Source organism: Macaca nemestrina, chromosome 10, assembly GCF_043159975.1.
Source record: "Macaca nemestrina isolate mMacNem1 chromosome 10, mMacNem.hap1, whole genome shotgun sequence".
NCBI lineage: Eukaryota > Metazoa > Chordata > Mammalia > Primates > Cercopithecidae > Macaca > Macaca nemestrina.
The window spans coordinates 109874477-109894651 of record NC_092134.1 but is presented as its reverse complement, the minus strand read 5'-3'; the positions used below and the strand labels follow the sequence as shown (position 1 = coordinate 109894651).

The 20175-nt window shown below is 41.9% G+C and overlaps 1 protein-coding gene across 10 annotated transcripts in view; it reads left to right on the top strand.

The window, feature by feature from the left end:
* The window catches only part of LOC105484277 (BICD cargo adaptor 1), a 308598-nt gene that overhangs the window by 207571 nt on the left and 80852 nt on the right, over positions 1 to 20175 (top strand). For all 10 annotated transcript variants that reach the window (XR_003018633.2, XM_011745777.3, XM_011745776.3 and 7 more), the window contains one exon: positions 12025 to 12177. Coding sequence is in view for 9 of the 10 variants with exons in the window: in XM_011745777.3 (XP_011744079.1) it covers positions 12025 to 12177 (153 nt within the window). In the remaining variant the exon portion in view is untranslated. The remainder of the gene's footprint in view (positions 1 to 12024; positions 12178 to 20175) is intronic.

Here is a 20175-nt window from a genome sequence, read left to right as displayed (position 1 = left end):
GCTCTTTGGGAGGATTGGGGAGGAATGTGGTTTAAGAACAGACGTTCATGACCATAGAAGTGAAAATATGAATGTAAAGGTTAAGGTTTGTTTGTTTTAAGATGGGACTTACTGTCTTTAAACCGTCTGCAGTAGAACGGAAGAAACTATTGAAATGAAGGTGGGGATAGAAGCCATATCTCCTTGGGGTTTTTTCCCCCTTAAGGAAATATGAGGCAAGGTTTTCAGGGAGGGAAGATGGACTGATTGTAGGAAGAGAGAGAAGTAAATAACTTGCTATCCTGTGAACACATATGACCACTAGACAGTATTTACAGCCTATTAGAATTTGAGAGATTCAGGACTTTTTGATTTTTTTAAGTCCATCACTCATATCAGTGATTTTGACCAAATTTAGTTAATACCAAAGTCAGGATCTGAACCCGGGGATGTCTTGTTCAGAGTCTGGGCACTTTACCAGTCCACTCCACTACCTCTCCATGAGTTACAGCTGAAACCAGTCCCCAGTCAGCACAGATCTGTCATTTCTCCAGTTCTCCTCAGCTATGAGCATGCGTGGAGAAGGCAGAGAGTTAGGTTTTATTACCAAAAGAGAGAGAAGAGGCAGAATTAAATGTGTTTACAAGTCAGTAAGTATGCAATGATGGTGAAATCAAAGAAGTGAAGAATGAGTGTTGTAGATAATGAGCAAATTGGGAATCAAAGGATAGGAAACGATGAGGTGGAAGAGTGAGTGGTTTGATTGGAAGAACTGGAGAGCCTGATTTGGAAGAATCAGAGGTGCAGTTATTGGGGCGATAACATGACAAATGATATGGGTGTGAGTGGCTCATGTGGGTACAGGAGCAGATCACCTGTGTTGGGAAGGTGGCGGATTGAGAAGTCTGGGCCTGTCCCATGGATCTGACATCCAGGGGTCCCAGCCTTCTTGTTTTCTACAAAAGAGAAACTCAGAGCCTTGTGCCCCTGGAATTTTCAAATAAAGTATGTCCTTGTCCCAAGGTATAGAGAATAGCAGCCGTGCAACCAACAATGTCATTGGGCTCACTTGGGCTACAGTGGGTCGCCCTTCTCCTTCCCTGCCCTCCCTCTACCCCGAAACTTTCCTTACCTACTGAAGGTCTGGCCTTCTTGGCCCCAGCACAGAAATCCCTGTGGGATGGGGAGCAAGGGGAAGTGGTGTCCACTCCTGTCTGCAACAAAAAAAGAGTTCATTTTTGGCCCAATGAATGACACTGAATATTAGGGTCTTAGACTGCCAGAACTCCTGGCAGTGGCACTCCCTGGGAGAGAAGCGAGAAGGCCTGTTCCCACACCCCCCTCTCCAGCTTTCTCCACCTGGACCAGACCAGCTGTTCTCCTTTACTCCCCTCTAGGATCCAGAAATTCCTGGTTTGACTATTAAAAGTAACACTACTTACAATTATTTATAGGATACGTCATTAACTCTCATATTCACTTTGTTATAAAATTTCTTTTTTCTATAACAACTCTAGGTACTTTTATTGTTATTAGGCCATTGTTCTTTACTCTTTATTTTCTTGTATTATCACATCAGTCAGCTACCAAATCCTGTTCATTCTAACCAAGATGTTCCCTCATCTGTCCCCTCCGCAGCATTCTTTATGTCTTCTCTCATGTTGGGCCATCAGAGCAGCTGCTTAATTTGTTCTGTTTGACCTTTCTTGCTAAAGTCCACCCTCACGACTCTCAACAGAGTCACTTGGCAAAACATAGGTCTGATCGTGTGGCTGCTTTGCTTAAAAGTCTTTGATGGTTCCCCAGATTCCTTTGTTTAAAGTAGAATTTCCTGCGGGATCTGTCTCAGGTTACTCTGCTCCAACCACACTAAACTGCACTGTTCCCTAAACCACAGCCTAGTTAAGAACTTTAGAGATTCCAAGCGCTGACTATACTTTGGTTCTTCCCACTACTTCAGAGGTTCACAACACTAGACTAATTTAACATTTTATTTTACAAAACATCACCGAACTTAGGCATATGCGGAAAATAGCTGTTTTCCAGATTTTTCTGAGTTTCTGTCTTCTCTTTTTCTTTTGATCACTGCCTCAGGTTCTCTGGGGCTCTAAGGAAATCCTCAGTCTGACTGGAGAATTTTAGCACTGCCTGCAACACAAATATAAGGCTACTTCTGTTTGAAGGTTTATCTCTGGCTGGAAAATCTGTCCTCCTCTATCTCCATTTAGTTAACCTTCACTTTTCCTTTAAGGTTCTACTCAATGGTAACTTCCTTTATAAAGCGTTCCCTGGCTCACCCAGGGGTAATCAATTGCTTAGGCTTTTGCGTGTGAACTTCTGCTTGTGTTATCATAAATTATCTGTATGTCTAGCATCCTTGCTCATTTTCCCATGTTATATCATTAAATCCTCACAGTTACGTAACATCTAATCTTAAGTATTAGGATTCCCATTTTGCAGATAGTAAACAGGGGTTTGTTCCCACCTAACCAAGCTATTATTAGTATCTAATGTTGACAGTGGGTATAATTAATTTATAAAAGACTAAAAGCATTATAACTCAAGGCAGTGTTATTTTTAATATATGACTCTTTGTGTGGTGACAAGTGTTCATCTGTATTTTTTCTTCTTGCCAATAGTGAAGGAAATTTATGATTCCTAAAGAAATATTTTAATGTTAATTAAAATAAACTATAAGAACGCTGCTATACTCAGGTGCAATGCAAATAATGAGTTGAGTCTATCCCTGCCATCTCAGGCTACTCCCCTCTCCCCTGAGGAGCTGGGACTCAGCTCCCTGGAGGTGAAAAGCTGAAGCTTTCCCGTGTTGTGCCATTTTCTCCCCTTTCTCTCATGCATTATTTTTCTTACTCTGATTATTCTTGATGGGAGTTTTTAGCAGAGCTCAGCATCATCTTATCCCCGGAAGAAAAAAAAAAAAATTGTAGGAGAAAATGTATGATGAGTGGTGCAAAAAACAACAGTTGCAATCTTTTAAATTTATTGTGGAATTAAAGAACATGCCCCTAGAATATAATCACTGGCAATTCAAAAACCAAGGATTTTTAGCAAAATAAATAAGACCAGTTTTCTTCCTCTGGGCCTTGTGTCTGTTTATCTCAGTGAGTCTCTCACCTGAACCAGTCTTTGCAGCCCAAACTCTTACTTTTCCTTAATTAGCATCAGGAGTTTTCATTAGTTATTTTACGAGTTGTTAGTGATCCTCATTAGCTTTGCTGTGGACTTAAATGTTCTTGACATTAACTGTTTCACTGCATAAGATTTTATGGTTAATTTCCAGAGTATATAAGCCAGATTATTGGCTGTTATATTTTTTACAATGTATATATTCCCATTTCAGAATCTTGTATCTTAACATTTTTCTTTACAATTTTATATAAATGATTGGCATCCAGTTCATTGGGTTCCTGATATCTTTTTTATACATGTTAAATAAGGAAAAATAAGTAAATATATATATCAGTCGCTCAGTTGATAGATTTTTCAAGAAAGAAAAAAATTAAGATAATATGTTTCTACAAAAAAAGAATTTAATGAAATACTGCAATTTGACTTTATAGCCCAATTAGGGGAACACTACTGTTTTTCATTCTACACTTATTCCACACTATGCTCCAAGTATTGCCCAAGGATCAGAAGACAGAAACCAAGTAACTTGATAATATATTGAAGAAGAATTATAACAGGTCACGTTATTTCAGAGATTTAGGTGTATTTTATTTCAAAGTGCATTGTTCTCCCTTTGTGCCTCCTTCTCAAATAACACAACACAGGAAGCTCTCATCTATGTAAAAATATTTTTGTGTGTGATTAACCACTTGTATACCTGTTTTATTATTCATTCCATGGTCATCGGGGCCTAAAATGTGCCAGGTATTAGGGACATAGGATAACAAGACAGAAAAGGATCATTATATTCAGATGCAAAAAGAAATGTAATAAATATAAAATGTATAAAAAGTAAGTAACCAGTTTCAAATAATAATCAGTGTCATTCTGTCAACACTTATTTTCTGAGTACATACTCTATGCTAAATACTGATCTATAAAGTAACTCTGATGGGAGAGTGGAGGGGGAGAGGAGCTATTTTATATTAGTTGCTCAGGAAGGTTTCTCTGAGGAGATGACATCTGAAATGAGACCTAAATAACAAGTAAAAGCAGAAGAGTTTTTCAGCTGAGGTTCTGGGAGTCTGTGGATAGATTACAGGTCTATAAACTTGGATGGGAAAAATAATTACATGTTTATTTTCATTAAACTCAGACTGAAATTTAGCATTTTCTTCTATTTGAATATAGACAACAAACCTCAGTAGTAGCACTTGTTACTTTGTTACCAGTAGAAAGTATAGTTGGTTTTTTTTTTGAGACTGAGTCTCCCTCTGTCGCCCAGGCTGGAGTGCAGTGGTGCGATCTCCATTCACTGCAAGCTCAGCCTCCTGGGTTCACGCCATATTCCTGCCTCAGCCTCCCCAGCAACTGGGACTACAGGCGCATGCCGCCACGCCTGGCTAATTTTTGTATTTTTAGTAGAGATGGGGTTTCACCATGTTAGCCAGGATGGTCTCGATCTCCTGACCTTGTGATCCGCCCGCCTCGGCCTCCCAAAGTGCTGGGATTACAGGCATGAGCCACCGTGCCCAGCCAAAAGTATAGTTTTTAAAAATTATATCTCAGTTTTCACAGGTGTCTTGGAATGTTATCATTGCTTTGAAATTATGAGATTTCTTAGATGTGACACTAGATATGATTCTAATTGTGTTAATAAAGAAGCACATGTATTACTATATTGATTATATATTACTGGGTAATGATGACCCACAATTTGGGAGCTTTAAACAATAACCCATGATTCTGTTGGTCAGCAGTTTGGGCTGTGCTCAGCTAGGTGGTTATTTTGTTTCGTTTTGTTTGAGACGGATTCTCACTCTGTCACCCAGGCTGGAGTGCAGTGGCGCAATCTCGTCTCACTGCAAGCTCTGCCTTCCAGGTTCATGCAATTCTCCTGCCTCAGCCTCCTGAGTAGCTGGGACTACAGGCGCCCGCCACCACGCCCAGCTAATTTTTTGTATTTTTAGTAGAGACGGGGTTTCACTGTGTTAGCCAGGATGGTCTTGATCTCCTGACCTTGTGATCCGCCCGCCTTGGCCTCCCAAAGTGCTGGGATTACAGGCGTGAGCCACTGCGCCTGGCCGAAAGTATAGTTTTTTAAAATTATGTCTCAGTTTTCACAGGTGTCTTGAAATGCTATCATTGCTTTGAAATTATGAGATTTCTTAGATGTGACACTAGATCTGATTCTAATTGTGTTAATAAAGAAGCACATGTATTACTGTATTGATTCTATATTACTGGGTAATGAATGACCCACAATTTGGGAGCTTTAAGCAATAACCCATGATTCTTTTGGTCAGCAGTTTGGGCTGTGCTCAGCTGGGTGGTTCTTTTGTTTTGTTTTGTTTTGTTTTGTTTGAGACGGAGTCTCACTCTGTCGCCCAGGCTGGAGTGCAGTGGCGCGATCTTGGCTCACTGCAAGCTCTGCCTCCCAGGTTCATGCCATTCTCCTGCTGCAGCCTTCCGAGTAGCTGGGACTACAGGTGCCCGCCACCACACCCAGCTAATTTTTTGTATTTTTAGTAGAGACGGGGTTTCACTGTGTTAGCCAGGGTGGTCACGATCTCCTGACCTTGTGATCTGCCTGCCTCGGCCTCCCAAAGTGCTGGGATTACAGGCATGAGCCACCACGCCCGGCCTCATCTGGGTGGTTTTTAAGGACTTGCCAGGATTGTTCATGTGGCTGCAGTCATCTGGCAGCCCCACTGGGCCAAATAGTCCAAGACGGCCTTCCTCCCATGCCCAGCAGCTGATGCTGGTTGCAGGCTGGGCCACATGACTCCAACAGGCTACCCTGGGGCTCTTCACATAGTCACAGTGTTACAAGACACCAAGAACATGAGCCACAAAGCCCCTTGAGGCTCAGGCTCAGAACTCCCCAGCACTTCCACTATCTTCTGTGGGTCAAAACAAATCCAAAGGCCAACTCAGTCAATTTGAGAGGCAATTCCATAGGTTGTGACTTCAGGGAAGTGTGATTAATTGGGGGCCTTTACTATACTTATCTGTCATCTACCAAGTTCTAATTTTTTTTTTCCCCCCGAGACATGGTCTCACTCTGTCACCCAGGCTGGAGTGTAGTGACATGATCATGGCTCACTGTATCCTTGACCTTTGGGGCTCAAGCAGTCCTCCCACTTCAGCCCCCTGAGTAGCTGGGACTACAAGTGTGCACCACCATACCTGGCTAATTTTTGCATGTTCTTTTTTTGTACAAAATAATCTTCTGGATGGGGCTCACCATGTTTCCCAGGCTGGTCTTGAACTCCTGGATTCAAGTGATCCTCCCATCTCAGCTTCCCAAAGTACGGGGGTTACAGGCATGAACCACTGTGCCCAGCATATGTCATAATTTTAAAAATTATTATAATAAGTTGGCCGGGCTTTGTGACTCACACTTGTAGTCCCAGCACTTTGGGAGGCCAAGGCAGGTGGATCACTTGAGGTCAGAAGTTCAAAATCAGCCTGGCCGACATGGCGAAATCCTGTCTCTACTAAAAATACAAAAATTAGCCAGGTGTGGTGGCAGGCACCTGTAATCCCAGCTACTTGGGAGACTGAGGCACAAGAATCACTTGAACCTGGGAGACGGAGGTTGCAGTGAGCCAAGATCGTGCCACTGCTCTCCAGCCTAGGCAACACAGCAAGACTCTCTCTCAAAAAAAAAAATAATGATAATAATAATAATAAAATAATATATACAAAAAATAATTTTAAAGTGATCAGTGTTTTTTATAATTTTGTCTTTTACACTTTTTAAAATATTATTCTGAGAAGAGGTTCATAGGCTTCAGCACTTTGTCAGAGAGGGTCATGGCACAATATGAGGTTAGGAGCCCTTGATCTAAAGTCAGGGAGTTCTGGAAAGAGGAGTAAAGAAGCCTCAAGGCAGAAGCAAGCTGGCATGTCCAATGGGATGGAGGAGCAGAAGGAAAGCTCCTGTGGCCAGAGCCAAAGATTGAGGTGCAGAGTGGTTGGAGACAGAGGCAGGACCAGATGTGACTTCGTTGAAAGCTTTTGAAACTTGCAGAGGGACCTTCACTTCCCCACTGCAACACACCACAGAGTGTGAAAAGTAGGTATTGCATGTAAATTGTATTTTGATTTTTTTGGGGTCGTTGCTAACTTTTTTCAGTTATCTAGGCAGAAATAAGGAAACTCTTTTTTGCTATTCCATATATCTATTGTGATATCAGAGTCTGTTGTTTAGTTTTTTTGTTTGTTTGTTTGTTTGTTTGAGACAGTCTTGCTCTGTTGCCAGGCTGGAGTGCAGTGGTGCAATCTCAGCTCACGGCAACCTCCACCTCCTGGGTTCAGTGATTCTCCTGCCCCAGCCTCCTGAGTAGCTGGGACTACAGCCTCCATGCCCGGCTAATTTTTGTATTTTTAGTAGAGACGGGGTTTCACCATTTTGGCCAGGATAGTCTCACTCTCGTCTCAATCTCCTGAACTCGTGATCTGCCCTCCTCGGCCTCCCAAAGTGTTGGGATTACAGGCGTGAGCCACTGTGCCCAGCCCCAGAGTCTGTTGTTTCTAAAGGATGATGACTGGGCAATAGCTTTCTAGAGCTGGGAAAACCACATTTCAACAGGATTACACACCAATATTTACTATTTCATAAATCCAGGCATATTTGCTTAAAATGTCTCCTTTAGAGAGGCAAGAAACAGAAGCCCATTTTTTGTTTGTTTTTAGGAAATTCATATAAGCCATTGGTAAGCTTCTTTTAAGTTGCCAAACTCTATTTTCAGAAGACTTCTATGTTGACACTTGTGACCTATAGTAGAACAGAATTGCTTTAAGAGATCAGCATTGATAAAAGCAGAGGGAAGCTGAAAAGGGAGGATTAGGCTAAAGTCAATTGGTGGAGTAGGCATATGTGAATTACTCAAGTGTTGAAGAAATGACTCTGTTGGAGTTACCAGTTTATTATAACGAGAGCTAAAGTGAGAAATGCCAGACAGTCTAGAAGCATTCTGACTAACAAGGAGCTCCAACCCCTTATATATAAATGAGGTTACGTATAGTAGGTTGAAAGCAGGTTTCCAAAACAACCAGTTAGTTTGTATAGCTTCAGGATTGATGATTACATTCCATAGGATATTACATTAAATTGATGAAATCTGCACATCTCCAGGGAAGTCCTTACTAGATAGCCAGTGAGCTTTTATGATGATAAGATACATAATGGCTAAAAATTTTCTGATGCCAAAAAAACTTCGGCCCTGCTCTAGTTAGGATCTATATTCATATTATCACCAGGTCAAGTGTCTTGCAAACTTTCTTAGCTTTCGTTCTTATCAGACTGCAGTTCATGATGTGAGGTATCAAAGACTCTCTCCTTAACCAAGCTTCAGTCATGCTCTGCTAATATCTCTTTTGGACCAGGCTTGATCCTTGCTCCACCCCCAGCTTTGGCCTGCCCAGCCCAGCCTTAGCAAGGAATTCTGCTAAGTCATCTCCAAACCCTAGCTATCTAATTACCCTTGATATCTGATCAAGTTCTTCATCCTCCACCTTTTTGATGTCTAAGTCCTTGGACTGCCTTTAGCAAGAGTCCTGTTAGGCCAGCTTAGCAAGAATTCCCCTGCCCTTGATGTGTCCTTTCAGCAATTTCCCATCCTTTGACCTCCTCACGCTGTTCTTGGCTGTAAATCTTCACTTGCTCTTGCTGTTTCAGAGTTGAACCCCTTCTTTTTCCCCTCCAGTTGCAATGGTCTTGAATGAAGTCTTCCTTACCATTTTAACAAGTGTCAGAATAACTTTTTTAACATCTGTCTTCATACCACAGTCAACAACCGCTTATCCTCCCCAAAACTCTGAGCTAACATCACTACTTAGAGATTACAGTGTCTGCCTATTTTATTAGCTGGAACTGCATCAGTGATTTTGGAGCTGAATTTTTCATTTTTTACATGTAAGATTATGTGTTTATAATTTATTGTTTTCACATAAGCATAAACAGAACTAGGAAGAGCTGTACTCAGGAGTCAAGTTAGAAGAAAAAACATCACCATGTTCAAATAGGCAACTGAACATGCCTCTGAAAACCAGAGGCAAAGGCAGTTATTTATAGTTAACATCTGTAGAATATGGACCGGGTGTGGTGGCTCACGCTTATAATCCCAGCACTTTGGGAGGCCAAAAAGCAGGAGGATTGCTTGAACCCAGACATTCGAAACCAGCTTAGGCAACATGGCGAGACCCCACCTCTACAGAAAATTTAAAAATTAGCTGGGCGTGGTTAATGTGCACCTGTAGGCCCAGCTACTCAGGAGGCTGAGGTGGGAGGATCACTTAAGCCTGGGAGGTCAAGGCTACATCGAGCTGTGATTGAGGCACCTGGGCAACAGAGCAAGACCTTGCCTCTACCCAAAAAAAAAAAAAAAAAAAATTAAATTTGTAGAAGGCTGGGCACAGTGGCTCACACCTGTAATCCCAGCACTTTGGGGGCTGAGGCAGAAGGATTGCTCTCAGGAGTTTAAGACCAGCCTGGGCAACATGGTGAAATACCATCTCTACAAAAAAATACAAAAATTAGCCAGTCGTGGTGGTGTACACCTGTAGTCCCAGCTACTTAGGAGGTTGAGGTGGGAGAATCGCTTGAGCCTGGGAGGTCAAGGCTGCAGTGAGCCGTGATCATGCCACTGCACTGTAGCGTGGGTGACAGAGTGAGACCATGTCTTTAAAAAAAAAAAAAATCTGTAGAATATGAAGCAAGATGAGAGACATTTGAAAGCATATGTAGGAAAATCAGGTGTTCTTCTAGAGCTGGCTCTCTGTTACGATAGAGACCTTTAAAATGTTTCTTCTGGTGCTTGCAGATGTCACCCTACCCTCCCACAAAGATAACAATGCATTTACTTCTGTCACTAGAGATTAGTTTTGCGCATGTATTCTTTCCTTAGGGCTGCCGTAACAAAGTCTGGGAGGCTTTAAAACAACAGAAATTTATCATCTCACAGTTCTGGAGGCCAGAAGTCAGAAATCATGGTGTCGGCAGGGCCATGGTCCCTCTGGCAGCTCTAGGGAAGGACCTTTCCTTGCGCTTCCTGGCTTCTGGTGTTTGCTGGCAATCCTTGGTGTTCCTTGGAGTGTAGATGGGTCACTTCAGTCTTTGCCTCCATGGTCACGTGGCCGTCTTTTCCCTGTGTTTCTTCACATGGTCTTCCCACCCCACACGCAGAGGTATGTGTCAGCTTCTGTGTGGCTGAATTTCCCCTTTTTATAAAGACAGCAGCCCTATCGAATTGGGCCTATTCTAATGATCTCATTTTAATTTTTACCTTTGTAAAGACCCTGGGAGTTAGGACTTCAACATGTCTTTTTTGGGAGACAATGGAACCTACATAGCATGTTTTTGAACTTTACATGCAGAATCATTTTGTATGTAGTCATTTGCATCTGGCTTATTTCAGTCAATATATTAGTGAGAGTCATCCGTGTTGCTGTAGCAGTTTCTATTCATTGTCAGTCCTGCCCACCACTATATCAAGGCTCCACAAATTATGGTGTGAAGGCCAAATGCATCATGACTCATTTTTTTCCCATATGGAGATCTAGGAATTACATAAGAAAATGTGGTTTTTGGTTTCTATGGTACTTTTTTGCATATTTCTCTTTGTTTGAATTGGAAACAAATCTAATTAATCCTTAATTAAAAGAAAACTTTTCTATCCCATCTTTCCATGACTATGAATATGTTACATGTATAAATGTTTGTATCTACTATGTGGTCATTATACAGTTTGAACTAAAACATAGCTTATACTTGCCACATAAGTTTATGGAAAAAGTTAAATATTTTTTTTAATTGATTGATTTCTATCCTGTAACTTTACACATAAGACCTGGTAATACAAGCTTGTTGTTAAAAAAATAATAATAATTGAAATTATCCAGAAGGACATAAAATCAAACTAATAGGCTCCTCTCCTTATCCCTGTGGCTTGCCCAGTCTAATCCTTTATAAATCACCACTATTGACAGTTTTCTGGATATTCTTACAAATATTTTTTCTGACATGGAAGTGTGCATGTATCTGTGTATGTGTATGTTCCCTGTATTTCTAACATACCTGGGATCCTAATATGCATACTAATCTATAACTTGCTTTTTACATTTAATAATATATTATTATATTGTGTATATATATAATATATATATAATATTATATAATAATATATTGTGACTACATTTCCATTTTAGTACAATAAAGTTTCTCTTCATTCTTTTTTTCTATTTTTGAGATGGAGTCTTGCTCTGTCACCCAGGCTGGAGTGAAGTGGCCTGATCTCGGCTCACTGCAACCTCTGCATCCTGGGTTCAAGCAGTTCTCCTGTCTCAGCCTCCTGAGTAGCTAGGATTATAGGTGCCCACCGCCACACCTAGCTAATTTTTTTTTTTTTTTTTTTTTTTGTATTTTCAGTAGAGACAGGGTTTCACCATGTTGGCCAGGTTGGTCTCGAACTCCTGACCTCAGGTGATCCACCTGCCTCAGCCTCCCAAAGTGCTGGGATTACAGGCATGAGCCACTGCACCCAGACTTTCTCATTTCTTAAAAATAATGTTATAATGTTCCATTCAATGGATGCATGATAATGTGTTCCCCAAATAGCAAACATTTATACTGTTTCCAATTTTTTGTGTAAGTATACATGGATTTATTTATCTTTTTATTTACTTCTATGAAAACATTTAAGAATGATTTTTAGATGTTGAATTGCTGGATAATATATATGTGCTTTTAAGTTTTTGGCAGATATCACTAAATTGCCATTCGAAAAAAAGGCAGTAACAATTTACACCCCATGAGGTGTTTTTATTATTATTTTTAACAACCAGGACTTTACACCTTGTAAAATCTGCAATAAGAGAGTTATGTATTGACTGTTTACTCTGTTGTTTCAGAACAATGAGATGGTGGAGCTACAGAGAATACGGATGAAGGATGAAATCCGAGAATATAAGTTCCGAGAGGCACGGCTCCTTCAGGACTATACTGAATTGGAAGAAGAAAATATCACGTTGCAGAAACTAGTGTCCACGTTGAAGCAGAACCAGGTAAGGTTTAAGAAATTTTTTGAGTTATACTGAAGATGGATCTACATCTTCTGACCACTAAGGTTAAATCTCCTCTTCATTTCTCAGGAAGGAACTTGTCAAAATTTATTGTTTACTCTTTAATCTTCTCTCTATAACATTTATGTACTGAAATGTCCCAACCCTCCTATTTCAGCTAAAATATAGAAGGAAAAAATACACCTGTAAGTAGTATAGTGTACACTAAAGTTTTATTGAATAAGAAAAAGAATTTTAGTTTGTATTTTAGTTCTGCATTCATTTATTTCATAAGCCAAATGTATTGTAACAAATTTAACCTGACAACTTCTCATTAAAAGCCTGAGTCTTAGCCGGGCGTGGTGGTATATGCCTGTAATCCCAGCTACTTGGGAGGCTGAGGCAGGAGAATCGCTTGAACCCGAGAGGTGGAGGTAGCAGTGAGCCCAGATTGTGCCACTGCCCTCCAGCCTTAGTGACAGAGTGAGACTCTGTCTTAAAAAAAAAAAAAAAAAAAAAAAAAGCCTGGGTCTGTACGCTTGTCTACGAGCTTAAGGTCTTCCTACGATCACTGGTCTCTCACGCCCTAAAAATTTTTTCTGTAAATTGCTTTCAAATAATAGAGGGAAATGGATTATGAAGTATAAATCAAGAAGAGCAAAATGATAAGAAAAAGAGGCCAGGCATTGTGGTTCACACCAGTAATCCCAGCACTTTGGGAGGCCGAGGTGGGTGGATCACCTGAGGTCAGGAGTTTGAGACCAGTCTGGCCAATATGATGAAACCCTGTCTCTACTAAAAATACAAAAATTTGCCAGGCATGTTGGTGGGCGCCTATAATCTCAGCTACTCAGGAGACTAAGGCAGGAGAATTGCTTGAATCCGGGAGGCGGAGGTTGCAGTGAACCGAGATTACACCACTGCACTCCAGCCTGGATGACAGAGTGAGACTCCATCTCAAAAAAAAAGAAAAAGAAAAAGAAAATGCCTGTTTTCTTTTTCAGCTGTAACCTGACTACAAAGTTACATTCGTACATTTAAATAATTTTTTTGCTGTAATGGGGCTTTGATAGCTTAATTTTCCTGATTGGTTTGCATTGTGGATTTTCAGAGCTATTAATAATGATTGAATCTGTTGAATCAAGTAGTTAAGCAAAGGTGAATTGGATGTTCGAGTTCTTTTCAAGGTGCTTCCTCAGCGACACCTCTATTCTGGTCTAAACGCTGTTGCCACCTCTCAGTTCAGATCAACAGCCTATGTGCCAGGTGCTGTGCTAGGCTGGACAGACACAAGAATCTGTAGGGCATAATTCTTGTCCTGTGTAAACTTAGAAGCCAGCCCAGATGTATGCTTTTACCTCACTCCCTTCCTGAGTTGGTATCTACATGATACATAGATTGATTGATCAATTGATAGATACATATAATGTTTTGATAGATAGAAGCATTAAAAGGGAAAAGAAAAAAATATAGAAGAGAAAAATCCATGTAGTGGCACAATTAAAATTTGATTTCCTTTTTTTTTTTTTTTTTTTTTTTTTTTTTTTTTTTTTTTTTTTTTTTTTTTGCGACAGAGTCTTGCTCTGTTGCCCAGGCTGGAATGCAGTGGCGCGATCTCAGCTCGCTGCTACCTCCACCTCCTGGTTCAAGCAATTCTCCTGCCTCAGCCTCCCGAGCAGCTGGGATTACTGGCATGAGCCACCACACCCAGCTAATTTTTGTAGTTTCAGTAAAGACAGGGTTGTACCATGTTGGCCAAGCTGGTCTGAACTCCTGAGCTTAAGCAGTCCGCCCGCCTCAGCCTCCCGAAGTGCTGGGATTACAAGCACCAGCCACAGCGCTTGGCCAAAATTTGATTTCTGATCATTGCCACTTCCCCCAGATTTGGAGTGCTGGGAGGAAGGCATGTAGGGGGACAGTTTCAGTCCATCAAAAAAGGGCTACTGGAGTATCCCCATGTGTTTCTGCCTCATTCCTTCTGTAAGCTCTGAATCCTCATATGTGTGCTGAGGGGGGCCATTCCAGAGGCTCCCCAGGTCTTGATTTGGCTGGGAAAAGTGAGCATACAGTGGAGAAATGTAGACTTTGAAAAATACATTTGTAAAGATGCTTCTCGAATACTTTTTAAAATAAGAAGGGTTTTGTTTGTTCGTTTGTTTGTTTTTGAGACGGAGTCTTGCTCTTTCACCAGGCGGGAGTGCAGTGGCGTGATCTTGGCTCACTGCAACCTCTGCCTCCCGGGATCAACCGATTCTCCTGCCTCAGCCTCCTGAGTAGCTGGGACTACATGCATGTGCCACCACACCTGGCTAATTTTTTATATTTTCAGTAGAGACGGGGTTTCACCGTGTTAGCAAGGATGGTCTCAATCTCCTGACCTCGTGATCCGCCCACCTCAGCCTCCCAGAGTGCTGAGATTACAGGTGTGAGCCACCGTGCCTGGCCTAAGAAGGGTATTTTTTGTGGTCCTTTTTTTGGTTATTGATGAAGCACATAGAGGATTTGAAACAAATTTACTTGAAGTGCAACTATTTGAAGTGGCCCTTCCTTCCCGATTCCTACACTCCTCCCTGCTCTCTAGAGCATGGTGAGAGCACCACCAGCAGCCTCCTTGGAGAGCCTTCCGTGACCGCATGTGTAGACTGAGGGACTCAGGAGGTTAATGAAGGCCAGTATTAGATATTCTTGAAAGACTGCCAAGGTATCCCTTGAGTATTCATTAACCCAGATGCCGTTTCTGGGAGAATTTGTACTGTCATTCCTGTTGTGAGTTTCCCCATGCCCTCCTTCCAGTAATTGAAACATGGGATCCAATGGTTAACTCAGAAGTTTTTTTAAAAGGTGGGGGAACTTACACATTTTTTATTTCCAACATGCCATATGCTAATTTTCCCAATTAAGTGTCTAATTAATTCATTCAAAATCATTTTCTACACAGAGCGCCATTCTGGTTCATTCCCTGAAATTGGAGGAACTGAAATGCCACAAGTCTCTCCCAGCTAAGAAAATGCTGTGTTTGTTTCCCGTAGTAATTGATCTTTATTTATAGATGCTAGCATCTATCGTAAACTCTTTCTAATCAATAAAGGTTTTTGGTTTTTTGGGTTTTTTTGAGACAGGGTCTTGCTCTGTCGCCCAGGCTGAAGTGCAGTGGCTTAATCTTGGCTCACTGCAACCTCTGCCTCCTGGTCTTGTGACTCAGCCTCCTGAGTAGCTGGGATTACAGGCGTGTGCCACCAGGCCCAGTTAATTTTTGTATTTTTAGTTGAGACAGGGTTTTGCCATGTTGGCCAGGCTGGTCTCAAGTGATCCGCCCACCTTGACCTCCCAAAGTGCTGGGATTACAGGCATGAGCCACCATGCCTGGCCCTAATTAATGAAGTATTAAGTACAATGTTTTATGTACAAATGCCACAGAGTTTTTTAAAGAGGTGATAATGAGTAGCATTCAGTCACAAAATTGGGTTGTGTTACTTTGTAGTGAGGTTCCCCATGCGTTGTATAGTCCTTCAGCCTGCTTTGATGTTTCTAAACAGCAAAGTTATTACCATTTTAAAATGCTTAGTTCAAAGAATTTTTCCTTCTGAAGTATTATTTTTCTTTTAGCTATTTATTGATTATTTTCTAAGTACAGTGTAATTATTAAGTAACACCTCTTTCTATAGTCTATTTATTCATTTGTTTACATTCCATTTCCTTCCACTAACATACAGCACCTACGATAAAGCCTGATCTATAGTAGATATTAAATAAATACTTGTTGAAAGAATAAAAAAACTGGCCAGGCACTGTGGCTCAAGCCTGTAATCCCAGCACTTTGGGAGGCTGAGGAGGATCACTTGAGTCCAAAAGTTCACGTCCAGCAACATAGGGAGACCTCATCTCTACCAAAAGCAAAAAAAAAATTAACCAAGTGTGATGATGCACACCTGTGGTCCCAGCTACTTGGGAGTCTGAGATGGAAGGATTGCCTGAGCCTGGGAGGTTGAGGCTGCAGTGAGCTATGACCACACCTCTGTACTCCAGCCTAAGCGATAGAGTGAGTCCCTGTCTCCAAAAAAAAAAAAGAAAAGAAAAAGAAAAGCAACAATTCATTCACACTTCTATTATGAAACATTTCCTCCAATGTCAGGTAATAATATATAAGAATATCGCCCCGGGCGCAATGGCTCATGTCTGTAATCCCAGCACTTTGGGAGGCCAAGGTGGGCAGATCACGAGGTCAGGAGTTCGAGATCAATCTGGCCAACATAGTGAAACCCAGTTTCTACTAAAAATACCAAAAAAAAGTAGCCGGGCGTAGTGGCGGGTGCCTGTAGTCCCAGCTACTTGGGAGACTGAGGCAGGAGAACCACTTGAACCTGGGAGGCAGAGGTTGCGGTGAGCTGAGATCACGCCACTGCACTCCAGCCTGGGTGACAGAGTGAGACGCTGATCCATCACCAAAAAAAAAAAAAAAAAAAGGCTGGGTGCGGTGGCTTATGCCTGTAATCCCAGCACTTTGGGAGGCTGAGGCGCATGGATCACCTGAGGTCGGGAGTTCAAGACCAGCCTGACCAACATGGAGAAACCCCGTTTCTACTAAAAATACAAAATTAGCCAGGCATGGTGGCGCATGCCTGTAATCCCTGCTACTAGGGAGGCTGAGGCAGGAGCATCACTTGAACTTGGGAGGTGGAGGTTGTGGTGAGCCAAGATCGTGCCATTGCACTCCAGCCTGGCCAACAAGAGTGAAACTCCATGTCAAAAAAAAAAAAAAGAATATCATAAGGTAATATCATAAAAAACCTAGGAAATGTATTCAATTCAGTTTTATTTCATTTAACCAGTATTTCAGGGGTATCTCTCTATGAGATCATTTACTTTTTAGAGACAAAAGATATAGTCACTGGCTCAAAGAGCTTGTAGTCCCAATAGGGACTCGTAGCAATTTGTGTAAATGAATATTAAAGCCATATGTTAGGTTTCGCGACATAGGGATAGATTAAGATCTTTAGAGTTCCTAAGCTCTGAAAGGATTGTGATATCTAACCTTGACCCTCATATAGTTAAAAATAAAGTTATTAAACTATGAAGTTGCTATAAGGAATGCTAATAAAGCGCATATTTTTCCTATGATGACTGCTTTGATGTTGTCTTTAAAATACCAAACACCAGTTTTAAGTCCCTTGTTCTGTTTCTTGCTTCCTCTGCCTTGCTGGGGCTCTAATCATATGGTGCAGCCTTGCAACAATGGCACAGAAAGGAGTGATGAGTTTGCCTCAGTGGGCACCAAAGACTTCACAGTTAGGATGAGATTCTTAACTTAGGTCTTAAAAGAGGAATAAGAGTTTTCCAGGTGACAGCCTTTTCCCAGGCGGAGAAACATGAAACAGCTGGGTGAATAGTAGGAGCTTGTACCACATTTGAGTGAGTGGTGTGAGTGAAGCTGCCCAGACAGAAAGAGATCAGGGCCAGGCGCAGTGGCTCACACCTGTAATCCCAACACTTTAGGAGGCCAAGTCACGAGGATCACTTGAGGAGTTTGAGACCAGCCTGGGCAACATAGTGAGACCTTGTGTCCACAAAAAAAGTTTAAAAAATGAGGCAAGAGGATGACTTGAGTGCAGGAGGTTGAGGCTGCAACGAGCCATGATTATGCCACTGGACTCCTGCCTGGGTGACATAGCAAGAGATCAGGTTTTACGGGAAATCTAGGCCATCAATTGAATAAATACTACTGAATTTTAAACTCTGCCATGCAAACTGAATTAATGTCTTCAAGTCAAGCCCGGAGTTGGCAAACTTTTTCTGTAAAGGGCCAGATAGTAAGTATTTTAGGTTTTGCTGGCCATATGATCTCTCTTGTAACTACCCAGCTCTGCTCTGGTAAAAGCAGCCATAGACAATATGTAAACAAATAAACGGGAGTGTGTCCCAATAGAACTTTCTACACAAAAATAGGTGGTGGGCTGGATTTGCTCCAGAGTACATACTATTGTTGGACAACCTCTGGTCTAGGCCATCAGTTTAACAAAGACTGCAGCATAACAGGTCTACAGTGCAAACTAATGTCTGCAAATATAAGCTTATCACATAATCTGGGGCAGTCAGAGGGTTGGTTGAAATACTAGGAAAGGTTGGAAAGAGGTGTCCTATGTTGTCCAGGGAAAAAAAAAGGAAAGGTTGGGAGGAGGATGACTTTACAGTATGTGTGTGTGTGTATATATATATGTGTGTGTATGTGTGTGTGTGTGTGTGTATTTTTTTTTTTAGACAGAGTCTAGCTCTGTTGCCCAGGCTGGAGTACAGTGGCACAATCCTGGCTCACTGCAAGCTCCGCCTCCCGGGTTCATACCATTCTCCTGCCTCAGCCTCCCAAGTAGCTGGGACTACAGGCGCCTGCCACCACGCCCAGCTAATTTTTTTTTTTTTTTTTTTTGTATTTTTAGTAGAGACGGGGTTTCACCGTGTTAGCCAGGGTGGTCTCTATCTCCTGACCTTATGATCCGCCCGCCCCAGCCTCCCAAAGTGCTGTGATTACAGCCGCGAGCCACTGCACCCAGCCCGACTTTACAGTATTTAAGCAGGCCTGGAAGAAACCATGACACAAGAAAACACAGTTGTCCGAAGAATTTCCAAGTTGCCTTTCTTATAACCACACTGAGGGCAATCCTTGCTTCTCCTTTCATAAGGGGGTAAAGGCCCTTTTGATTTCCATACTCCTTAATCCCAAGTCACCTGCAAAACAGTTAATCATGTTGAGCGTGCTTTTATGGATGCCTCTCTTCCTCTACACTTCATCCTCAGTTTCCCCCTGCTTCCTTGCTAACAATTGAGATTCCTATAATCAGAGAATGAACCGTTCATTTCACTGCCAGAGAGAAAGTGAAAAATGCACGTTTTTGCTTGAGGTAACAACCTAGTTGAAACGCAGTCAGTCAGCAAGTGTAAAGGAAAGGTGGCTGGATCCTGTAGTGTGGGAAAGGTTGTTTGCTAGGTGGAAAAGGTTGAAGACAGCCAGTCACAGGGCAGGAGCGGCAAACTCAAATGACCACAAGCAGCTCATAAATAGCATTAAGTATAAGATGTAAAGAAAAAGTAGAGGCCAAATGCAGTGGTTCACGCCTATAATCCCAGCACTTTGGGAGGCTGAGGTGGAAGGATTGCTTCAGTCCAGGAGTTTGAGACCAGCCTGGGCAACATGGTAAAACCTTGTCTCTACAGAAAAAAAAAAAAAGAAAAAGAAAAAGAAACGAAAAAAGCCAAGCATGGAGGTATGCGCCTGTAATCCCAGCTACCCAGGAGACTGAGGTGGGAGGATTAATTGAGCCTGGGAGATCAAGGCTGTAGTGAGTTGTGATCAAGCTACTATACTCTAGCCTGGGCAACAGAGCAAGACCATGTCACAAACAAACAAACAAAAGAAAAAGTGGATGCAAAAGGAACAGCCAGTGCTCACTTACAGGTGATTTTTGTCTTCTGTGAACGTAGGCCCGGTGTTGCCTGAATTTTTTATTTTTTAATTTTTATTTATTTTTTTTTTTTTGAGACAGAGTCTTGCTCAGTCGCCCAGCTTGGAGTGCACTGGCGCAGTCTCGGCTCACTGCCAGCTCCACCTCCTGGGTTCACGCCATTCTCCTGCCTCAGACTCCCGAGTAGCTGGGACTACAGGTGCCCGCCACCACGCCTCACTAATTTTTTTGTATTTTTAGTAGAGACAGGGTTTCATCATGTTAGCCAGGATGGTCTTGATCTCCTGACCTCGTGATCCACCAGCCTTGCCTCCCAAAGTGCTGGGATTACAGGCGTGAGCCACCACGCCCAGCCCAAACTTTTGAATTTTTTAAAAAAGAAGTTAGAAGTTTTCAAATGTTTGTGAAATCATCAGTTTTCTAAATATTGGCAATCAATTCCAAAAGTTTTGTAACATGTTACAAGCCAAATAAAGCACATCCATAGGTTCGATGGTCTATGGGCACCACTTGTGATCTCTGCTCTAAAGCATCTGATATCTGAATT